Genomic DNA, 20,759 nt, shown 5'->3' on the forward strand with positions numbered 1-20,759 from the left:
ATGGTCCCCATGAGTTGGAATCGACCCAACAGCACTAGGTTCATATCTCATTAAGGAGACTTTGGTTTAGGATCAATTGCTTCTATAAAGATTACCAGAAACCTTATGAGTCAATTCTAACTTATAATAACTCTCTAGAACAGAGTAGAACTGCCCTATAGGGTTTCAAAGGCAGAAACCTTTCCAGGAGCAAACTGCCATGTCTTTCTTGCACAGAACAGTTGGTGAGTTTGAATTGCTGACCTATTTCAGGGAGTCATTTTGATTTGTTAACCAACAGCAGAGCACTTAATGACTGTATCACCAGACTCCTTATATACACAGAAAGTGTCCAATCGTGTACATACCTAGCATGTGGGGCCAATAGAATTAGATCACAATTCCTAGGTTTCTGTGCAAAACAAAAATGTTGATTTTTTTCAGAGTATTTATGAAAATGAATATTCTTACAACACTTTCTTGTTAATTTGCGTTGTTTTGTCCTTTGTTGTTTTGTTTTTTTAAATAATAAACAGGATCACTATCAAAATTTGCCTTACCTGGGAAATCAGAAGTGGCATCTTCCTGCAGCACAAGCAATCTGAATATCTTCCAGAACTATGCAATGGAGGTATGATTTTACCCCAGAGGGCACCTTTGCTTACAGATTTGTAAAATTTATATCCTTTGAATATAGATGAGTTGCCTACACAGATGAAGGTTGAATGGTATTTATAGCAATTCTCCTTAATCTTCATTCAGTGTGTCATTGGAGTGTCTGAAAATCTTCAGAGTTTTCACAACTGAATAAACTTAAAAATCTAGGTTTTTGATAGCCAGTATTTCCCGTTAAAAGGACATATGAAATTATCCCAGTTACAGTAGTTCCATGTTACTTTGAAACTTTGTCAACATAAAAACTAATTTTAATTTTCAGGATTTATATTTATACCTTGTTATAGATGCTTTTCTGAAACCTTATTTTATGTCTTAAACACTTAAAGCTAATTTTGCCATGTAAGCAAACTTTATTTGGTGAGGATATAGTTAGTAGTTTTGATGTGGGGAGAAGTTTTGTGTGTGTGTGTGTGTGTGTATATGTAGGTATGTAATTACAAATCAATAATTTATAAGTTGTCATAGTTTTAGAAATAAGAGTTACAAAAATAAAAATAAAAATTTGTTTAAAGACATATTTTGGAATAGCAGCAAATTCCAAAAAAGTAAAAGAATAGAAATATTTCTTTTCACATCTTTATAGAGTGAAAAGGAAGCCACACTAATCCTTAAATATTCTTGGATTTTCTTTATTTCTCCCACAGAGGAATTCACAAATATAGAAACTAACTTGCATTTACTAACTGAAGTACAGATCTCCAGCAACCAAGTATTTTGGGTGTGCAAAGTAGACATTTCATATTTACTTGCTTTATAGCAGAGTACAGGCTTAATGGAGAATAATCTTTGAACACTATTTTTTAAAGTACAGTGCTGCTATAAAAAATAATACATGTGCTGTTGCTAATTTGTTATCTTTTTAAAGTAAATATAGTTTCTAGTTTTGAATCTTTCAAAATTCATCCTTGAAAAACCATGAGGTGACTATTATTCCAGATTTGTTAAACTGTCAATAACCTTTTCAAAGAGGCCAAGAGAGGGTTTTCTCCTTTCCTTCTTTCCCTGCGCCCATCTCCTCCCAATCAGTTCTTAAGGATGGCTTGATGCAGTCAGAGGATGCAGTGTACAAACCCTCCACCACAGCTCATAGACAGATACCCCCTGTGATGTGGATGGGCTCATTCAGTCCATGAGCCACAATTTTATACCTCCTGGATCATCTTTTATGATGCTAATCAGGTGGCTGAGGCCTTCCTGCTGTGGTTTCACATCCTACTTGATTCTCATAGAATAGAAGGAGATCTGCATCTCCTTCAGATTTGACTGCACCAAAGTGACTGCATACTCATTTGAGGCATCAGCTCATTTAGTTAATTCTCGAACTAGGGGCATTTATTTCCCAGTGAACTGTATCTAGTTGCAGTTGTAACAGCTCTTCATCCTCCGGCACCCACTCTTCTTCTGGAGTTACTGTTTGATCAGGACCTGTGAGTTTCCTCTTCTAGTGTGTAGCTACAGCCAGGTTCAAGTTTGATCCTTGTGTAAACTCACTTTTATCTTCTGCTGTGATAGCTAGTTTGGTCTGATGCTGCTTAACCATCTGATCTTGAGCCTTCAGTCCTCACAGAAGTTCTTTGAAACCCAATATTGGTACAGGTATTATTAGAATTTTTTCAGAATCAGCGTATCCACCTTGATTTGTTCTTGTATAATTGGATCAACTCCAGCAGGAGCATTCTGTAAAAGGTGTTTCGTCTGTACAAAAGAAAATTGTGTTCTGGTCACAGAAGGGTCACTCCTGGTAGCTGCAGTTGTTTTTATATTGGCTGTATGAAGTGCCATCTAGTGTTATAGCTGGAACTCATCTTGAAGTACCATTTAGATAAATGACAACTGCTGTCTGATCATCTGGCAATGTTGTAATACCTTCTACATTTACAGTAAGGGAACACTGGTGGCTTAGTGGTAAAGATTTGTGCTGCCAACCCAAAGACACACTGTTCAAATCCATCAGCTGCTCTGCAGGAGATGGCCAATCTCTCCTCACTGGAGGGTCAGCTATGAGGCACAACAATATTTACAGGAAGGACCTGGTTTTCTCCCAGAACTTTACAAAGTGATTCTGCCATTTCTGCTGGTGGCGTCAAATAACGGGGTTTTTTTGGTTGAAAGCTATGTCATCTCCATCTTTATTATTTAACATACAACTGTAAACATACTGCCTTGAATCAGCACAAGGGGTTTTCTTAGGTGAATTCTACTGGTACATTTTTATTGTTAAAAAAGGCCTGCAATTGATTCCATTTTGCTGAAATAACATCTTTCTTTCCTTTTTTTTTTTTTTAAAATGTGGTATTGTTATTGTTCTTTTTGTTTGTTTTTTATTTTATACTGGTTTATTTACAAAGTTCATATACATTGTTTTTCACACTGGATTTTTCCCATTTCCTTCCCCACCACTCACCACCACCCCTCCACACATCAAATTGTGCAACCCTATGATTAACCATCCCCCTACTCCTCCTCACCCCTTTGCTGCCTCCCTATACCCCCTCCCTTGGATCTTCATACATTTTCTACAGTAAAGTTCTTATACAGTATTTGTCCTTATGGGACTGAGTTAGTTCGCTTAGCATAATGCTCTCCAGTCCCTAACAAGCTAGGTAGTGATTTACAGAATATTGCTCCTGCATGCTGAGTAGTATTCCACCATGTTAATGTACCATAATCTCTTAATCCATTTGAGTGTGGTTGGATTTGGACTGTGTTTTATGATCTTGCCATGGTGAATAGCGCTGTGATGAACATTTGTGTACATGTCTCTGTGCCTCAGTTCTCATTCTCTTGGGTTATATTCCAAGCAGTGGAAAAGCTGGGTCATATGAAATTTCTATGTTCAGCTTTTTGAGGATATGCAAAACTGCCTTCTAGAGTGTTTGTGCCATTTTACAATCTCTCCAACAGTGTATAAGATTTCCTATCTCACCACATCTCCAACATTTATTACTTGCTATACTGTTAAACTTTTCCACTGTTACTAGAGTGGTATGATATCTCTTGTTATTTTCTTTGCATCTCTCTTATTGCCAGTGATTTTGAGCATTTCTTCATGTGTCTGTTGGCCATCTGAGTATTTTTTTGTGAAAATTCTTCCCATATTTTTTTGTCCTTTTGTAATTATGTGATCAGCCTTTTTCTTGTGGAGGCCCTGTAAACTTATATTGATATGAGACCCTTGTCTGAAAAGGTATTGCCAAATGTTTTTTCCCAGTCAGTAGGTTTTCTTTTCACTTTGTTGGGTTCTCAACTCTGTTTCATTGGTCTATATGCCTGTCATTGTACCAGTACCATGCTATTTTGGTTACCGCTGTGTAGTAGGTTTTGATGTCAGGGAGTGCTATGCCTCCTCCTACTTTTTTTTTTTTAGAAGTGCTTTGCTTATTCAGGTTATCCTTTCTCTCCAAATAAACTTTCGGTCTCCTTGAAAAATGAATTTGTTATCTGTATTGGGATTGTGTTGAACATGTCGATTGCTTTTGGTAGGATTGTCATTTTCACAATATTGAGTCTTCCTATCCATGAACCAGGAACATTTTTCCATTTCTTTAGGTCTTTTATTGTGTCTCGCAGAAATGTTCTGTAGTTTTCTTTATACAGGTCTTTTGTGTCTCCAGTTAGGTTCACACCCAATTATCTCGATTTGTGGTTGGCTATTATGAATGGTATTGCTTTCTTGGTTTCCTTCACTGAGTTCTCTTTGTTACTATAAAGGAATCCCACTGATTATTTTTTTAAAATATTGATCTTATATCTTGCCACTCTATTAAATTGGCCTACTAACTCTAAGAGTTTTTTGAGTCTTTGGGGTTTTCTGTATACACTATCATATTATCTGCATATAGCAATAGTTTCACTATCTCTTTGCCAATCTAAATGCCTTTTATTTCCTTCTCTTTTCGTTATTGCCCTAGCAAGCACTTCCAGTACGATACTGAATAGAAGTGGTAACAGTGGGCATCCTTGTCTGGTCCCTATTCACAAGGAAAATGCTTTTAGTCTTTCTCCATTGAGAATGATATTGTCTCTTGGCTTTGCATATATAATTTTCACTATATTGAGGAAATTCCCTTCTATTTCAGTTTTGCTGAGTGTCTTTATCAAGAAGGGATGTTGGTTTTATCAAGTGCCTTTTCTGCATCAATTGCTAAAATCATATAGTTCTTGTTTTTTGCTTTGTTAACATGGTGAATTCCATTGATTGTTTTTCTTATATTGAACCATCCTTGCGTTCCTGTTATGAATCCCATTTGGTAATGATGAATTTTTTTGTATGTGCTTTTGGATTCTGTTGGTTAGGATTTTATTAGGGGATGTGGGGGAGTGTGTCTGTATGTCTATATTCATGATAGATATTGTTCTGTAGTTTCTTTCTTGGTAATATCTTCACCTGGTTTTGATATTAGGGTTATTCTTCCTACATAGAAGGACTCTGGGAGTGTTCCTTCTTTTTCAGTTTTTTAAAATAACAAGTAGAATTGGTAGAATCTCTGAATGTTTGGTAGAATTCAGTTGTAAATCCATCTGGTCCAGGACTTTTCTTATGGGGAAGTCTTTTTATGACCTGTTTAAGTTCTTCTTTTGTGATGGGTCTGTTCAAGTGTTCCATATCTGTCCTTGTCTGGGTAGGGCATAAGTTTCAAGGAATTAGACCATTTCTTCTAGGTTTTTTAATTTATAAGAGTATAGCTTTTCATAGTATTCTGATATTACTGATTTCATTTCATCTGGTTCTGTTGGATATAACATCTTTCATCACCCAAAAATGTTGGATCAGAATGAATAATTTATTTATCTGGTTGACCTGAGTAGGAGCTTGTATAGGCTGACATAAGAGACCATCTAATGTGTTTGCTACTCTTGCTGCTGTTATGTATTAAATCCTCCAAATTCCACTCCAGTTTCCAATACTAGATCTTATTGTGCCAAAACCAGCACTGAATCCCAAACCTCTGTTTGAGTATAACCAATAGGTCCAGTAGCACCTGTGTTAGTTGGAGCAGAAAAACTGACTCACAGAACCTGCTATTGTGGAGGTTCCACAGCCCCCAGACTCCAGTTAAGGAGCCTAGAAATCCAAGGTCACAATGCAGGCTTTAGGAGAAGGCGCTCTCTGTCAGTAGTGGAGGAAAAGACTTGTTTCCTTCAGCATCTGAAGCCCTGGCATTCCCTGGAGATCTGTGTGTTCTGACTTCCCATGGTGTCAGAGAGCTTTGTCACGCAGGGTGACAGAGGCATCACTCAGGTGCAAAACGATGCACTCTATTGCTGGCGATTATTTCTTGGCCTGTGAGCCCCCCAAGGAGCTAACTGCTTCTGTCAGGTTTTTCATTCCTAATGTCAGTTTGATGTCAGTCTTCACAGGTTAAGTTCCTGTATCCCATCTTCTCACACACACACACACACACACACACAAAAAGTTACTATTTTATATTTTTTTCCAATTTTTCTGTGAATGTGATTTCTCTTTCAGACTAATTTGGATCAATCTGGAAAAATAATTTGCATAGTGCTAGTAAATAAATGAGCCTTAATGCTGTGGTTTACAACGTTGCAGGAATTTCTACATTTTATTAATGTAATGGCAGCATTTGCAGTTTTCTATGTCAGTGCTTTTTAAACTTCCCATGGTGACGCAGATCAAGATTTTGTTTTTTGGGTGTTTTTTTTTTAGTTGTCAATCTGTCATGGCTGATAGAATTTTGTAAAAATGTATTGATCCCAGGCTTAGATATGGCATCAATTTAGAAAATTTTAAACTTTTCTAAGACCTCTTCTCAATTTCTTGACTTGTCTTATTATAAACCTGTAAGAAATAGTCTACAGGCCAGCACCAGTTAGACAACCCATTTCCGGTGTTAACAACTTAATGATTTAATTACTTTTCCATATATTACAATAGAAAAAAATAATCCCTTAATTGAAAAATTTCCTTCCAGGCAAGAATTTTTTAACAGATACAGTTGATACAATGAGAGATGAGTATATTATATCATGCATAGAATGTAATCCATTTTTTATTGATTCTGAACTCTGTTGAGTTTTCTTTTTTCCAATAAGCTCATGAATATAAATGCTTTTAAAACCATAATATGTTCTGGCTGTCAAGTGCTGTTTTCTCGTGCAGGTTCTCATCTCAAGTTGCTCTCGGTGTCGGACTTGTGACTGTCTGGTCCATGATGAGGAAATCATGGCTGGCTGGACAGCAGATGATTCAAATCTCAACACGACGTGTCCGTTTTGTGGCAATCTTTTCTTACCCTTTCTGAATATTGAAATAAGGGATTTGAGACGACCGGGAAGGTAATGAAGCTAGCTCTTTCCTCAGGTTTATAGATCATATTTCTTAGACTGTCTCTTTTCTTAAAAAAGCTGCTCTGATTCACATGACAGGTACTTTTTGAAGTCAAGCTCATCTACAGAAAATCTGCATTTTCCAACTTCCTTTTCAAGTCAGACAAGACAGTCTTGCATCTCAGCATCTGCCTCTGGTCTTGACACATCCATTCTCTCTCTACAAGGGAATTTTGCTCTAAACAGGTAATTATAATGATTATTTTTTTTAATGAAAAAGTAGCTGATCATTAGGGTCTGATGTTCACAATAACAGATTCATAACTTTACACTCTTCCTGTTAATTAAAGTAATACTGAAATTGCTTGCTAACTTGGATGTTTTAGTATAAAGATATATTTTATGCTTTATGATTCCCAGTGTTTATAAGTTATATATAATAATATTTGTTACTATTTTAAAGGTAAATGTTTGCTATCTACGAAGCCAGAACTCTGTGTGTGCTCTGCTGTGACTTTCTCCTTGATTGTTTTCTCCCAATAGCCTGTGACATTTTGATGGGATTGGTGCTTGTTTGTTCTGCTTTCTGTTCCCAGAGTCTAGTGCAGTTCCCAGTGTGTAAACGTGTCCACTAAGTTTAGAATAAATGAAGGAATCTTAAATATTTAAAGAGTGCACTGGATAAAAAGGAAGAGTAACATGCCTAAGCTACTTAAAAATGCATGCTATTTCCCAGCTAAAGTCCAGGGTTTGCTTTGTTCTAGTTTGCTATATCCAGATCCTTTTCTAAAGAGAAATAAAATCTAGACACTGATAATGCTATTTTTTTTTTCAATGCTCAAGCAAATCTAAACCACAGGAAAATGCCTGTGCCCGAAGTATTCAGATCCCTGCTGATAGATCGAAAACAGCTGTGTCAAAATGTCCGGTATTTCCAATGGCCAGGAGTGTGAGTACTTACGGCCCCTTGGACAAGGACGAGCTTGGAGGTCAGAGGCTCGTTCCCACGGGCAGCTTGCCAGCTACTTTGCAAGGAGCCACGGTATGCTTTTTAAAAAAAAACTTGAAAATTTGTTCCCCATGTCCAAGAAGTCTTACTAGTTTCATATTACTTTATGAAGAAGACTGTCAAATGCCATAATAAAATTATATCTGCATCATGTGCAAATCATTAAAAAGAACTTGAAAATATGCTTTTGTATCATTATCCTTGCATTTGCTACTCATGGTTCTTCTTTCTTTGACAGGAGTCTTTAGGATTAGAATGGCACCTCCCAAGTCCAGAGCCGATCACCGTCCCGTATCTCAGTCCTTTAGTGGTATGGAAGGAACTCGAGAGCCTATTGGAAAACGAAGGGGATCATGCAATAACGGTGGCCGACTTCGTGGACCATCACCCGATTGTCTTTTGGAACCTGGTGTGGTATTTCAGACGTCTCGACTTGCCCAGTAACTTACCTGGATTGATTCTTTCTTCTGAACATTGTAACAAGTATTCAAAGGTATCAGTGTAAAATAAGTAGTTTCACCCCTCTAATGTGCACTTATGACTAATTATTTCTTTCTATACAAGATATTTTTCATAACCATCACTGTATTAAATCAATAGAGTTTGGGGGATTTTTTTTTTAGCTGCTTCACAATAAGTTTTTCTTTTTACAGTTTACTAGTTAGGCAAGAGAAAGTTCTGGTGGTTTACTGGTAAAAGAATTATGCTGCCATCACAAAGGTATGCAGTTCAAATCCACCTGCTGCTCTGTTGGAGAGAGATGGGCAGTCTATTTCCATGCAGTTTACTGCCTCTGAAAACCCACTGGAGGGTTTGTGTCGGCTCCAGCTCAGTGGTACACACCAACAACAGATAGCCAAAGTTATGTTGTCAGCCTTTCTGTAAAATTTAGAAACTCTACAATTGAAATTAATTTTATTTTGTAGCCTCAAAAATAAATTAGGGCTGAATCTTACAAAAAGGGCTTTGTTGGTCTCACTTTTAAAAAACATATGTATTAAAACTTTGCCTGGGTCTCTAATACTTAATGTCTCATACGATTCCTTTATAAACAGGTCAAATATTGACTTTAAGAAGGATGGCGGCAATTCATATTGCAACCTTGTACCACCATTTTTTTTACTCTGGATTTTCTTAACAGGCAGTTAGAGATGTGTTCCTTTGTATTTTTTTTTATGTTGTTTTATAACAGTACTTTTAGGTTTTTCTGTGCTGAGTTCCAAAGTCTCTATGTTTAGGACATTTGCCTTTTCCCTTCTTAGTTTTCATGTCAGAGATTCTGCATGCACTTGGAATTTCAGTACACGAGAAATGAGAGATCAAGAGGTTGACTCAGTCAGGGCCCTCCAAGCAGGGGTCTTATGCTAACACCTGGAACCTCAGGCTTACTCTCTCCCTGGACATTTATCCTAAGCCAGCAAAGATTAGGCAGCCCTTCATGGCATTCATCTCACTGATGGATCTGAATACTTTGTTCAGTCTTACACTCATGCTGCTTTAGAGATTATTAGCTTCTCCTGTAGCTGTACTACAAGCCCACCAAGCTTAAGAGGCTGCCCAGAAAGCAGTTAACAGTGCCATGCCACTGGTGTCCCAACTGTTTAAAATGATGAGGGACCATGAAAGAAAACTCGTGTTTCACCGAAGAAAAAGAACTAAACATCGAAAAACTTAAATATTGTGGAAAAAATGCAAAATATACAATTTTTTAAAAAAAGGAAAGGAAACCTTGAAACTTACGTACCAAGCAAATGCCGGGGCTAGCACGTGCTAGTCCTTAATGTTTTAGAGACCCTTTGAAAAAGAATTTTCAACAAAGTACAAGAATTTAACTCATTCCTTTCTTTAATTTTGTAATTCTTTACTGTGGAATAGCTCAGAATGTCAGTTCTGATTTCGGTAAAAGAATTGATAACTGAGCAAGGAAATGTAATTTGGATTATAAAATTCTTGCTTTAATAAAAATTCCTAAATCGTGAAAAAAAAAAAAGAGATTATTAGCTTCTCAACTGAGTGCAGCTTCCTTCAGGAAGTATTAAATGCATACAAATCATCTTTTATTCCCTTTTCTCCTGTGCGTACACACATCCTAAATAAAAGTATTTTAGAAAGGTCTTAAATGTATTTACAAAAATTTATCATAAAAAGATCATTGTTATCTGCTGTTTAATCAACTATGACCCATAGCGACCAGTGAACAATGGCTGTGAATCTTGTGATCCAATCCTGAGCCATCCTCACCGTCTCTGACACACCTGACCCCATTGCCACAGTCACTGAGGCTTCCTTTTCTTTGCTGATCCTCCACCCTTCCAAGCATGATGTCTTTCTTCTAGAACTGGTATCTCCTGCCCGAAGTATGTGAGACAGCTCCAAAATCCTTGTCTCCAAGGAGCAAGCTGGTTTCACCCTCTCCAAGACAGACTTATTTGTTCTTTTGGCAGTCCATAGTATACTCAATACTCTTCTCCAGCACCCCAGTTCAAAGGCATCAATTCTTCTTCTGTCATCTTTACTCATTGTCTACCTTCCAGATGCATAACAAGCAATTGAAAGACCATTACCTGAATCAAGTGCACCTTAGTCTCTTGACTGACATCATTGCTCTTTAGCACTCTAGAGAAATCCTGACAGCAGATTTTCCTAATGCAACTTGTCTTTTTATTTTCTGACTACTGATGCCAAGTGTGTTAATTGTGGATTCAAGCAAGATGAAATCATTAACATCAAACCTTTATCTATCATGATCTGTTGGCCCAGTGGTGAAGATCTTTGTTCTCATGTAAAGGTGAAATCCATTTAGAAGGCTACAGTCTGACTTTCTACAGCGTTTCTTCAGGCCCTCCTCAGTTTCATCAAGCAAGGTTGTGTCATCTCCGTAACACAGGTTGTTAATGAGTCTTCCTCTAATTCTGATGCCACATTATTTCAGATAAAGTCTAGCCTCATAAATGATCTGTTCTTCATAAAGATTGAAAAGGTAATGAGAAAGGATCCGTGATACAGATTTTGAAATCAGTGTTTCTTTGCTCTGATCAGACAACATCTTGGTCTAGATAAAAGTTTCACATAATCACAGTCAGCTGTTCTGGGATTCCCATTCTTCTCAGTGTTAGCCACAGTTTGTTGTGATCCACAGTCAAATGCCTTTTTTTCTAGTCAATAAAACACAAATAGACATCCTTTTGATACTCTCTACATTCAGCCGTGATCCAGCGGACATCAGCAATGAGGTCCCTAGTGCTACAACCTCTACTAAACCCAGTGTGTATTTCTGGAAGTTCTCTGTTGGTGTACTGTGCCAGTAACTTTTGGATAATCTTATGTGACATTAGTGATACTGTTTGATAATTTCCACATCCTGTCAGATCACCTTTTTTGGGAATGGGAATCTCTTCCAATCAGTTATGTTATTAACTGATAACCTTATCAGGCTCATTAATGAATGTTTATTCTACAACACAGATTCCTCGTCACTGTATGTCTGAAGATAGTAAACATGTTTTAATACAAATGTTATGGGACAATATGAAATTACACCAGGATCCAGGACAGCCCTTGTACATCCTCTGGAATGCCCACAGTAAGTACCATTGATTTGCATCGTATGAGCATAATCTCTACCTGCTTTAATAGCCTAGCCTAATATATAACTGACTTTCCTTTCACTCCTGCTTTTTGTCTTACAGGTCAAAATCGTACTCTTTTGTTTGAGAGTGAGTGTTAAGTTTGATGTTTTTAGTGCTACTTCTGTGGAGGCCCAGGCTTCTTTTCTTTGGAGGTGTGCTGTGTATGTGCTGGAGGGGTTCTATTTTGGAGAATTTTGGCACATTGCTTGTCTTAGTTCCTTTTTTTTTACTTTTAGTTATTTGTTCGTCTGTGTTTATTGACATTCCAGGCTGCTGATTTAGAATCTCTGTCAGGGGCTGTGTTAAGGGAAGCAATATTTTTAGTTCTTATTTAAAGTCCTAAAAAGTTTTAAGCATATTTTTGTGATTAGTTGTCTTATTTTTTCCTTTTTTCATCCATAGATTTCTGTTTCTTTCTTCATTGATCATCTTGAACTTATTTGTGTTGCACTGTTGTGTCTTTAATAGCTGCCAGTTGCTATTTATTTTTTCAACTCTTTTCTATACCATACTCTTTCCTTCAGTGGCACTTCTGTTCTCTTACAGCCCAAAAGTATCCAGTGGTCCATTTACTGCAAAAAGGTGATAACTCATTTAATCAAGAACTGCTGAAAAGTATGGTAAAAAGCATTAAGATGAATGATGTCTATGGGCCAATGAGTCAGATTTTAGAGACACTAAGCAAGTGTCCACATTTTAAAAGGCAGCGGTAAGTCGTCATCTTAAATGGGTATTATGTTGCTCTAAACTCATTCATACTATTTGCTTATATTGGCATAACAAATTAGCATAATAAATTTTGTAGAAAACACATAGACTATACAGATACTGATATTTCCCCTGTCTCTGTTCTTTTCCTAGGAGTTTATACAGAGAAATACTGTTTCTCTCACTTGTGGCACTTGGAAGAGAAAACATTGATATAGGTAATTCAGTGATATGATACGTAATATTTCTATTTTGAGGTATTGTTTTCCAAGTTTTTTAATATTGTCAGTCTCAATTTATTGCATGTTAATATTCTATTACAAGTATTATTGCTTTGATCATTTTTTTAAGCTACTATAAGAAAACTTTAAAGCTTTGATTTTGGTAATAATCAGTCATATCCTGTACATATGAAAATTATATAGCAAAAAGAAGAAAACAAAAGATGAATCAGTGCATTCAAATTAAAGTGTTGGGAAAAATAATAGTGAATGTATTGTGGACTGCATAAAGAGCAAACAGATAAATCTTAGCAGAGATACAGCCAGCACCTTCTTTAGAAACAGGGAGATGAGGTTATGACTAGCTTTCTTCGGTCATGTCTTCAGGAAAGACCAGTTGGTAGAAAACGACATCATGTTTTGTAAAATAGGCACCAAAAAACACAAGTAAAGCCTCGGTGAGATGGATTGACTAGGGGCAGAGGAGAGCGTGGAACTCTCTTCCACCACTGGGGGGATAGTAATATGAGGCACCTGTTATGGAGGGCAGTTTTCATTTCCTTAGAAAGTTGGGACAGAAATTCCATTTGATCCATCAATCCCACTACTAAATATATCTCCCAAACAAATAACGAACTGTGATACACGCTATTTATTGCACATTATTTACAACGGCAAAGAGCTAGAAATAATTCAAGTATCCGTCAGCAGATGAATGATTAAAGAAACCATTCTGTTCACACAATGGAACTTTATGCATCCCTGAAAAATCATCAAGAATTTGTGGAATAATGCACCACATGGATGAATTTAGTACAAATTATGCAGATGGGATAATCCAGTCACAAAAAGACAAGTGGGATATAAACGCACTATTATCAAAAGTTAAGGAAGGGTTTACACACAGCATCACTCTTGGAGGGCTTACAAGGATATAAAGAGAAATAGTGAAATAAAAGTTAATAGATTGGGCTTTCTACAAAGATGTTGCCAAAAGCAAAGAAGAAAGCCCCTGCCCATCCCCAAACTGAAGCCAAAGCAAAGGCATTAAAGGACAAGAAGGCAGTCCTGAAGGGCATCCACAGCCAAAAAAAAAAAAAGAAGATCCGCACGTCACCCACCTTCTGGCGGCCTAAAATGCTGAGACTCTGAAGGCAGCCCAAGTCTCCCCAGAAGTGCTCCCAGGAGAAACAGGCCTGACTACTATGCCATCGTCAAGTTTCCCCTGAGTCAACCATGAAGAAGATAGAAGAACACTTGTGTTCTCTGTGGATATCAAGGCCAACAAGCACCAGATCAAACATGCTGTGAAGAAGCTCTATGGCATTGACGTGGCCTGAGGAACACCTGGACTAGGCCTGATGGAGAGAAGGCCTATATTCGACTTGCTCCTGACTATGATGCTTTGTTTGTTGCCAACAAAATTGGGATCATCAAAACTGAATCCAGCTGGCTAATTCCAAATACAAATTTTTCTCACATATACACACACATAATAGATTGGGTGACGGGAAAGACAATACACAATAAGAGGTTGATGAAATATTGTCATTATCTACATTAATTTGTGATAATTAACGTTATAAAATAAATGTCTGTGAATTATTGCATGGAAAACCAATCAGTTTGTAAAGTTTCACTCAAAATAAAAAAAAAAATCTTTCACATGGCAAGAAACTCACAGTGCCCACTGAGCTAGCGGGCCATCGTGGACATGTCGTACGCCCACCACTTCCTGGACTTTCAGGGCTTCGCCATCCCCCGCATCATGCAGAAGCTGGTGGTGACCCGGCTGAGCCCCAACTTCCATGAGGCGGTCACCCTGCACGATGCCGCTCCCCGGGGATGGAGACCTCCTCGTCCAGAACCGCTTCGGTGTTAATGCATTGGACATCAACTATTCTACTGGCCCATACAACCCTGCTGTGATGGTCCCCTTCGATGTGGGCTTTGAAGGGCTTGGTGAGGTGGTGGCCTTGGGCCTCTCGGCCAGTTCCAGGTACTCGGTTGGCCAGGCAGTAGCTTACCTGGCACCCCGGTTCTTTTGCTGAGTACACGGTGGTGCCTGCCAGTGCTGCCACTGCAGCGCCCTCTCTGGAGCCTGAGTACCTCGCCCTGCTGATGAGTGGTACCACAGCCTACCTCAGCCTGGAGGAGTTGGGGGCACTGTCCCCAGGCCAGAAAGTGTTGGTGACTGCTGTGGCGGGGGGCATAGGCCAGTTTGCTGTTTCAAAGAGGGCAAATGCCACATCATTGGGACCTGCTCATTAGAGGAGAAGGCTGCTTTCCTGAGGTCTGTGGGCTGCGATCGCCCCATTAACTATAAGATGGAGGATGTGGGTTCTGTCCTCCAGCAGGAGTACCCCAATGGCATGGACGTGGTCTACTAGTGCATGGGGGGGGGTGCCCTGTTTGACTTGGCGGTGAATGCGTTGGCCACTAAAGGGCGTCTGATCATCATTAGGTTTATTTCTGGCTACCAGACACCCACTAGCCTCGTGCCCGTGAAGGCAGGGCTGTTGCCAGCCAAACTGCTGAAGAAATCCACCAGTGTCCACGGCTTCTTCCTCATCCACTCCCTGTCCCAGTGTCGCTTGCTAAAGATGCACGCAGACGGGGAACTGGTGTGCCATGTGGACCTCTGTGCACCTCGCCAGGGGACAGGTTCCCAGGCCTGGAGTCAGTCTTCCAAGCTGTGGACTAGATATACACGGGGAAAAACACTGGAAAAGTCGTCATTGAGCTACCTCCCTCTGTCAGCAGCAAGTTGTAAAAACTCAGCAGTGGTGGAAAGCAAGCAAGGATGAAAGGGAGCACATTAGGACTCAGAAATGGTAAAAATCTACATCTTTTTAGTTGGCAATGGGGATAATGCTAATTAAGACAAAAAGTAAGGTGTTAATGAATCCATTGCGCTTTCTCTCTTTACCCGGTCCATCATCTTAAAAAAAAAAAAAATAGTGCTAATATAACGCCTCGGCCACTCTGACATGAAACGGGGGGGGGGGGGGGGGAAGAACCTCACAGTCTTTTAAAATCACACCACAAAAAAAGGGGGGTTGGTATCCAGAATATATTAAAAGCAACTCTTACAACTTAACAATAAAAACAAATGATCCCATTTTAAAATAGGCAAAGGATTTGGACATTTCTCCAAATATATGCAGATGGCCAGTAAAGCATATGAAGTGATGCTCATCACCAGTACTCATGAGGTACCTTTTCATACCACCAGGAGGATCATTCAAAACAAAATGAAAATAGCAGGTGGTGGCTACCGACTCTCCAAGAACTACACAATAGACAGCCAATCCCCAGAATGACACAGAAATGCATCAAGAAACCCTGATCATGACTATATGAATCTTTTAAGAGGATGGGTCCTGAGAAACATGTGCTTTGTCGGCAAGTACAAGGGCTGACTGCCTGCATCGCCCGTCCCAAGCTTAGGAATTGTGCTCGTGCCCACATTGTCAGGTGTGTCGGGCTTTGCCACCAAAATCCAAGGCCAAGGCTGAAAGTAAGGCCAGCTAAGGCCTCATTTCCAACTCCAGCTCTAAGTCAGACTCCCAGAGACCCCACGAAGGCTCCATACCGGAGTTCTCCCTCTGAGAACAGGACTGGGGTGAGAACAGCCACCCGCTTGGGGCTCTTGTCTTCCCAAGCTGCTTGTACAGATAAATCTTGTTCAGGGGAGAGGTGGGGGAAGAAGTGGGGAAATCCTAACCCTCGTGCATTACTGCCGGGAGTGTGAAATGGTACAGCCTGAAAAAACATGGTACAACTGCTGAGGAGAAGAGTTACTGCGTCGTCAAGCAGTTCTGCCCTTGAGGTATGGACCCAAGAGACTGAAAACATAGCTATGCAAACACTTGTGCAGGATGTTCATAGCAGCGCAATTCATAATAAGCAGAAATAAGCCCCAACCTAGACATTTGTCAACAGATAAATGGATAAAACCAAATGTGATACCTCCATAGGATGGAATATTAATAAACCATAAAAAAAGAATGAAACCATTTTTGTTAAGTCTTGTTGGGAAATTCCATTATTTATTCTTATTCCCTTATTATTTATGACATCTTGAAGCCACGGTATGCCCTCCCACAAAAGAAAGCCATGCTGCATTTGGTATTTTTAGCATCTTGGTAATTGTGAAAGTTGGCATTTTAAAACTTTCAAGTTTCACTGCTCTGTGCCGTCTAGTTCTCAAAGCCTGTGGAAAGGCCCCCTCTTTCCAGCTCTGAGTTTGAGGGATTTTTTTTAGTTGTGATTTTTTTAGTAGAAATTTGAGTGTTGGCAACATTAGACATAAATTTCCTCATCTTTATTCATTTTTGCAGATGCATTTGATAAAGAGTACAAGATGGCATATGACCGGCTGACGCCTAGTCAAGTCAAGAGCACACACAACTGTGACAGACCGCCGAGCACTGGGGTGATGGAGTGTCGGAAAACCTTTGGAGAACCTTACCTTTAACAGGAGTGTGGAGAGGGAGCGTGCGCGCGTGTGCACGCGTGTATGTATGTTCAATATGTAATGTATCCGTGTATAAAATAACACTTCAGACTCGAACTTTTTCCTTCAAGTTTTGAAAATACATTTGTAAATGATTCAGGAGGTTCAGATAGCTTTGTATATGTACAGAATGTTTTAAGAAGAGTTTAGTAACAAGTGGGAGAAAGCCATTTTGTTTCCCATTTCTTGTTTCTTTGTTTTCCTTTAACCGCCCCCTCCCCGTAATAAATAAGTATTTTTGTTATGAAGAAATCCCTAAACAGAATTAGTTGCCATAAAATATCCCAGCTGTTTCATGGTTTCCCTTAGAAGAGACAGATTGAAAAATCATGTATGGAACAAAAACAGAATGTAAGATCAAAACTGTCCCCTCGCTTTCATAGACTATTCAGATGTTTTAACCATAAAATTGTATTATACATATTTTAAATTGTTTATAGTAAGTTGATATTTTTTTAATTTTTAAACTTAATATAGCAAATGTAAAATTCAGTACTTCTTTTCCTTGTCTGCTGCTATTTGAAGTAATTAGTCCAGCTGCATATCTGTGCGTGTGCGTGTGTGTGTTTTGTTTTCCCCAGTTTATGAGAATGGCCTAGAAATGTCAGTGCTCGTGTCAGCATTGCCCACAGATCACACGTTAGTCTCGTAGCCTAACTGCCGTGAGTGAGGGCAGTGCGCGCAGCCCAGCCAGACAGACCGCTGCCTTCGAGGGGTGGGGGCAGGTCTGTGTCTGCAAGCTCAGGTTCAACAAACCGTGGTTCACAAATGTTCTCTATGGCTAATGTATACATACAGTACACAAGAGGAACAGCTTACAAAGCCACCATCAATCTACATGTTAATACGCTCCTGAGAATCTTCCTGTGGGAATGTATCATGCAGCCCCATCCTTAATTTTAACCTTTTTTCGGTATCTAAAATATTGGTTTAATACAAGTTACCCTGCAGGGTATTTGGCTGGGATGTGACCTGTGGAGATAATTCTGTTAATACTGTATAAATACCTGAAATTTTTTTCAAAAGTAGAGAAAGAGTCCTCTCCCTAAAGAATTCTCGCTCATTGTTGTTGAGATGAAAGTGACCCAGCGATGACCCTCCAGCGGGTTTTCAGAAGCTGGCAAGTCACACGGGAGAAGACTGCCCTTGTGGAGCCAGAGAGAATTTCCCATAGTGAGAATATTATTTTTTCAACAACCTTCAGAATCTGAAGCTTGTGGAATCTGAAATTCTGAAGTAGCCAGAAATCAGACAGTAAATTGTTTAAGTACTATGAGTATTAAAAAGAATGAAAATATCTTGTTAATTCTGTTATTTCCAATGTCACTTTCTTTTGGTAATTTCTGATACCGTATCGTTTGGTAGTTAGAGTTATGAATTTTCAGTACGTGTATGTGTATGTCCACACACACCATCATTAATGAAGGAATTCTCTAAACCATTTCAAAGAAGAAAAAAGATGACCTCCTGCCAGGTGTATAAAGCCAGCAGAGCCCATGCTGCTTAGACCAGGCTGTCCCAGGTCCAGAGACCAGAATCCATTCAGACACAGGAAAACCACCACTAGAGTTCTTTAGTGAATAAAAATTTCACCACTGTGTGCCCTGGGAAACAGTGGAGAAAGTTTAAAATGTAATACTGTCTGCTAACTGAATTTGGGGCTGACCTTGTTTACTTGAAAATCTGGTGCTATGCACGTGTATCTGCCCACCCCCCCCAACCCCCCTGCCGCCTTGTAGATACCACTCTACCTTCCATTCCTCACTAACCACATCCACGCTTCCCATTAGGAGTCTTGTGTTCTCAAAATAACGTAAAAGTGGAGGAACATGTAGGTGAAGCCTTTGGCATCTGTGGTCAACTTTTCTCCCAAACAGGATTCTGAAGTCAGTGGCCTTTTTCTTGGTTCCTCCCTGTAAGAGCCATTTTCACCACTGTTTGTCTTTTCTTAAATACAAGTACTAGTAGGAATCATAGACTTTGTTTTCACATATTTAAACCCAAAAAAAAGGAGTTGAGTACATTCTTTATGGTTCAAACTTACATGGAAAATGAGTGTCCTTTCTCCCCGCTGCCCCTCCCCACCCACCCTGCTCTCCAGCATGTGTTTCTACTTGGGGTGAGGCTTTGTTTTCTCTCTGTTTATCCCCAAAGAACATTACTCGCACAAATTTAGTCTTTAAAAATAAAACGTAAAATATGAACAAAAAAACTGTAAACCCTGCTTAGAACAAACTATGGATCATTATTTAAAATAACTTTATACACTTTTCTTCCATTTTCTCTTAACTATATATTTTGGAGAATCATGGCCAATCATGTTGGAGAGAAATGCTCTTTTATTCTCCCTTATTTTCTTACTCTTAGTTTTGTTTATATGTTTAAATTGTTGGAAATAAACCATGCTGTGTGCTGGTATCATTTGTTTACCACTTCCTCCATTTTGTTTTGAATGTCACACATTTTGTATTCTAGACAATCTAGCAAATAGCTATTCATACTGTTGCCAAGTAGGGAATTTTGTCACCCATCACTTCCTAATTTTTTTACTATTTTCCTCCCTCTTGCTGAATTCTGGAAAATTTTTTCTCATTTTTCAAACTCTGAACTCAAAACCCATTGCCATGGTCTATTCTAACTCATCACAATCCCACAGAACAGAGCAGAAGTGCCCGCACTGGGATTAGAAGTCTGTGCTGTGTGGGACCCAGCTGTTACATGGTTCCGCAAAGGAGTGTCTGGTAGATTTGAACCAGCAACCTTTCAGTAGCAGCTGAGCACTGAACTCTGTAGCACCAGGACTCCTTAAAATCCCACATACTACAAGCTCATTATAAGGGGTCTAGTATGTACATCCAACTTCTCATCCAGGGAATTGGCTTCTGACAATGTCATTTGAACATTTTAAGTGATAATTACTTGATTTTATTTTCTACTGGTAGTTATCCTGATAAGCTAATGCAGTTAGTAACTGTTAGCCTGTTATGTGTAGACTTTATACTGTATTTCTTGATACTTTTAAGTACAGACTGTATTTCTAGGTATCTTAAAAGCTGTATTTCCAGATACTTTGATGCAAAAGTAACCATTTTGCCACATGCAGTGGTCGAGCTTTATTTTTTTTTTTTTTTTTGCTCCCACCAACCTTGAAAACTTTATTAGGCTCTTTATCTTAGACCAGGAAGGAGACGAGAAAGTGGTCTTTTCGGAGGGCCGATGGCCTTTAAGCCAGTTAATGTTCTGTGCCCATCCTGCTTAGACACTGGGGGAACTTCAGCTCTGAGCTGAGCTTCTCTTTAGCCAGCAGATGCATTCTGGTTTACCTGGATGACACCCTCGTACATAGTACTTTCCTGTCACCACTTCATTCTGCACTTTTCCTCTGGCCTCAGAGTAAGCACATTTGTTAACTTAATTATTTATGTTTACAAAATTGGCAGTGCATGGACAAATGTTTATCTCTGCACTTCAGAGAGCCTGAGCACATGTGTTCATTCTCTGGAGAGGAAGCCCTTTTCCAGGGCAGCTTCCCCGTCGCTGGTTGCTGTTCATTCGTATGGCCCCCTGTTGTATATACAAATTGTCCTTTCTAATGTAGAACCAGGATGAGACCACTGACGTAACTGATGATACAGTCTGGTGAGACTCCTCGGCGTTTGCCTGCTCATCACAGGGAAGGGCCTGGAGAGCAGAAGTCAGCCTTTGGCTGTATGACAGGCTCAGGC

The 20,759-nt window shown here is 39.2% G+C and overlaps 1 protein-coding gene and 1 pseudogene across 2 annotated transcripts in view; both read left to right on the forward strand.

Annotated features, from left to right (window-relative positions):
• The window catches only part of DENND4A (DENN/MADD domain containing 4A), a 131,210-nt gene extending 114,213 nt beyond the window's left edge, over positions 1-16,997 (forward strand). Inside the window, exons 23-31 of one of the 2 annotated variants that reach the window (XM_006886644.1) lie at positions 516-610; positions 6,782-6,957; positions 7,048-7,194; positions 7,792-7,990; positions 8,196-8,450; positions 11,423-11,540; positions 12,133-12,295; positions 12,448-12,512; positions 16,859-16,997. In XM_006886644.1, the coding sequence (XP_006886706.1) occupies positions 516-610; positions 6,782-6,957; positions 7,048-7,194; positions 7,792-7,990; positions 8,196-8,450; positions 11,423-11,540; positions 12,133-12,295; positions 12,448-12,512; positions 16,859-16,995 (1,355 nt within the window). In that variant the 3' untranslated portion in view covers positions 16,996-16,997. The remainder of the gene's footprint in view (positions 1-515; positions 611-6,781; positions 6,958-7,047; positions 7,195-7,791; positions 7,991-8,195; positions 8,451-11,422; positions 11,541-12,132; positions 12,296-12,447; positions 12,513-16,858) is intronic. The other variant, XM_006886643.1, reaches the window with a different exon arrangement.
• On the forward strand, positions 13,307-15,288 carry LOC102846637 (annotated as a pseudogene).
• Positions 16,998-20,759: the final 3,762 nt, after the last annotated feature.

This window comes from Elephantulus edwardii, unplaced genomic scaffold (assembly GCF_000299155.1).
Source record: "Elephantulus edwardii isolate Elephantulus edwardi_28Jun2011 unplaced genomic scaffold, EleEdw1.0 scaffold00050, whole genome shotgun sequence".
Taxonomy (NCBI): domain Eukaryota; kingdom Metazoa; phylum Chordata; class Mammalia; order Macroscelidea; family Macroscelididae; genus Elephantulus; species Elephantulus edwardii.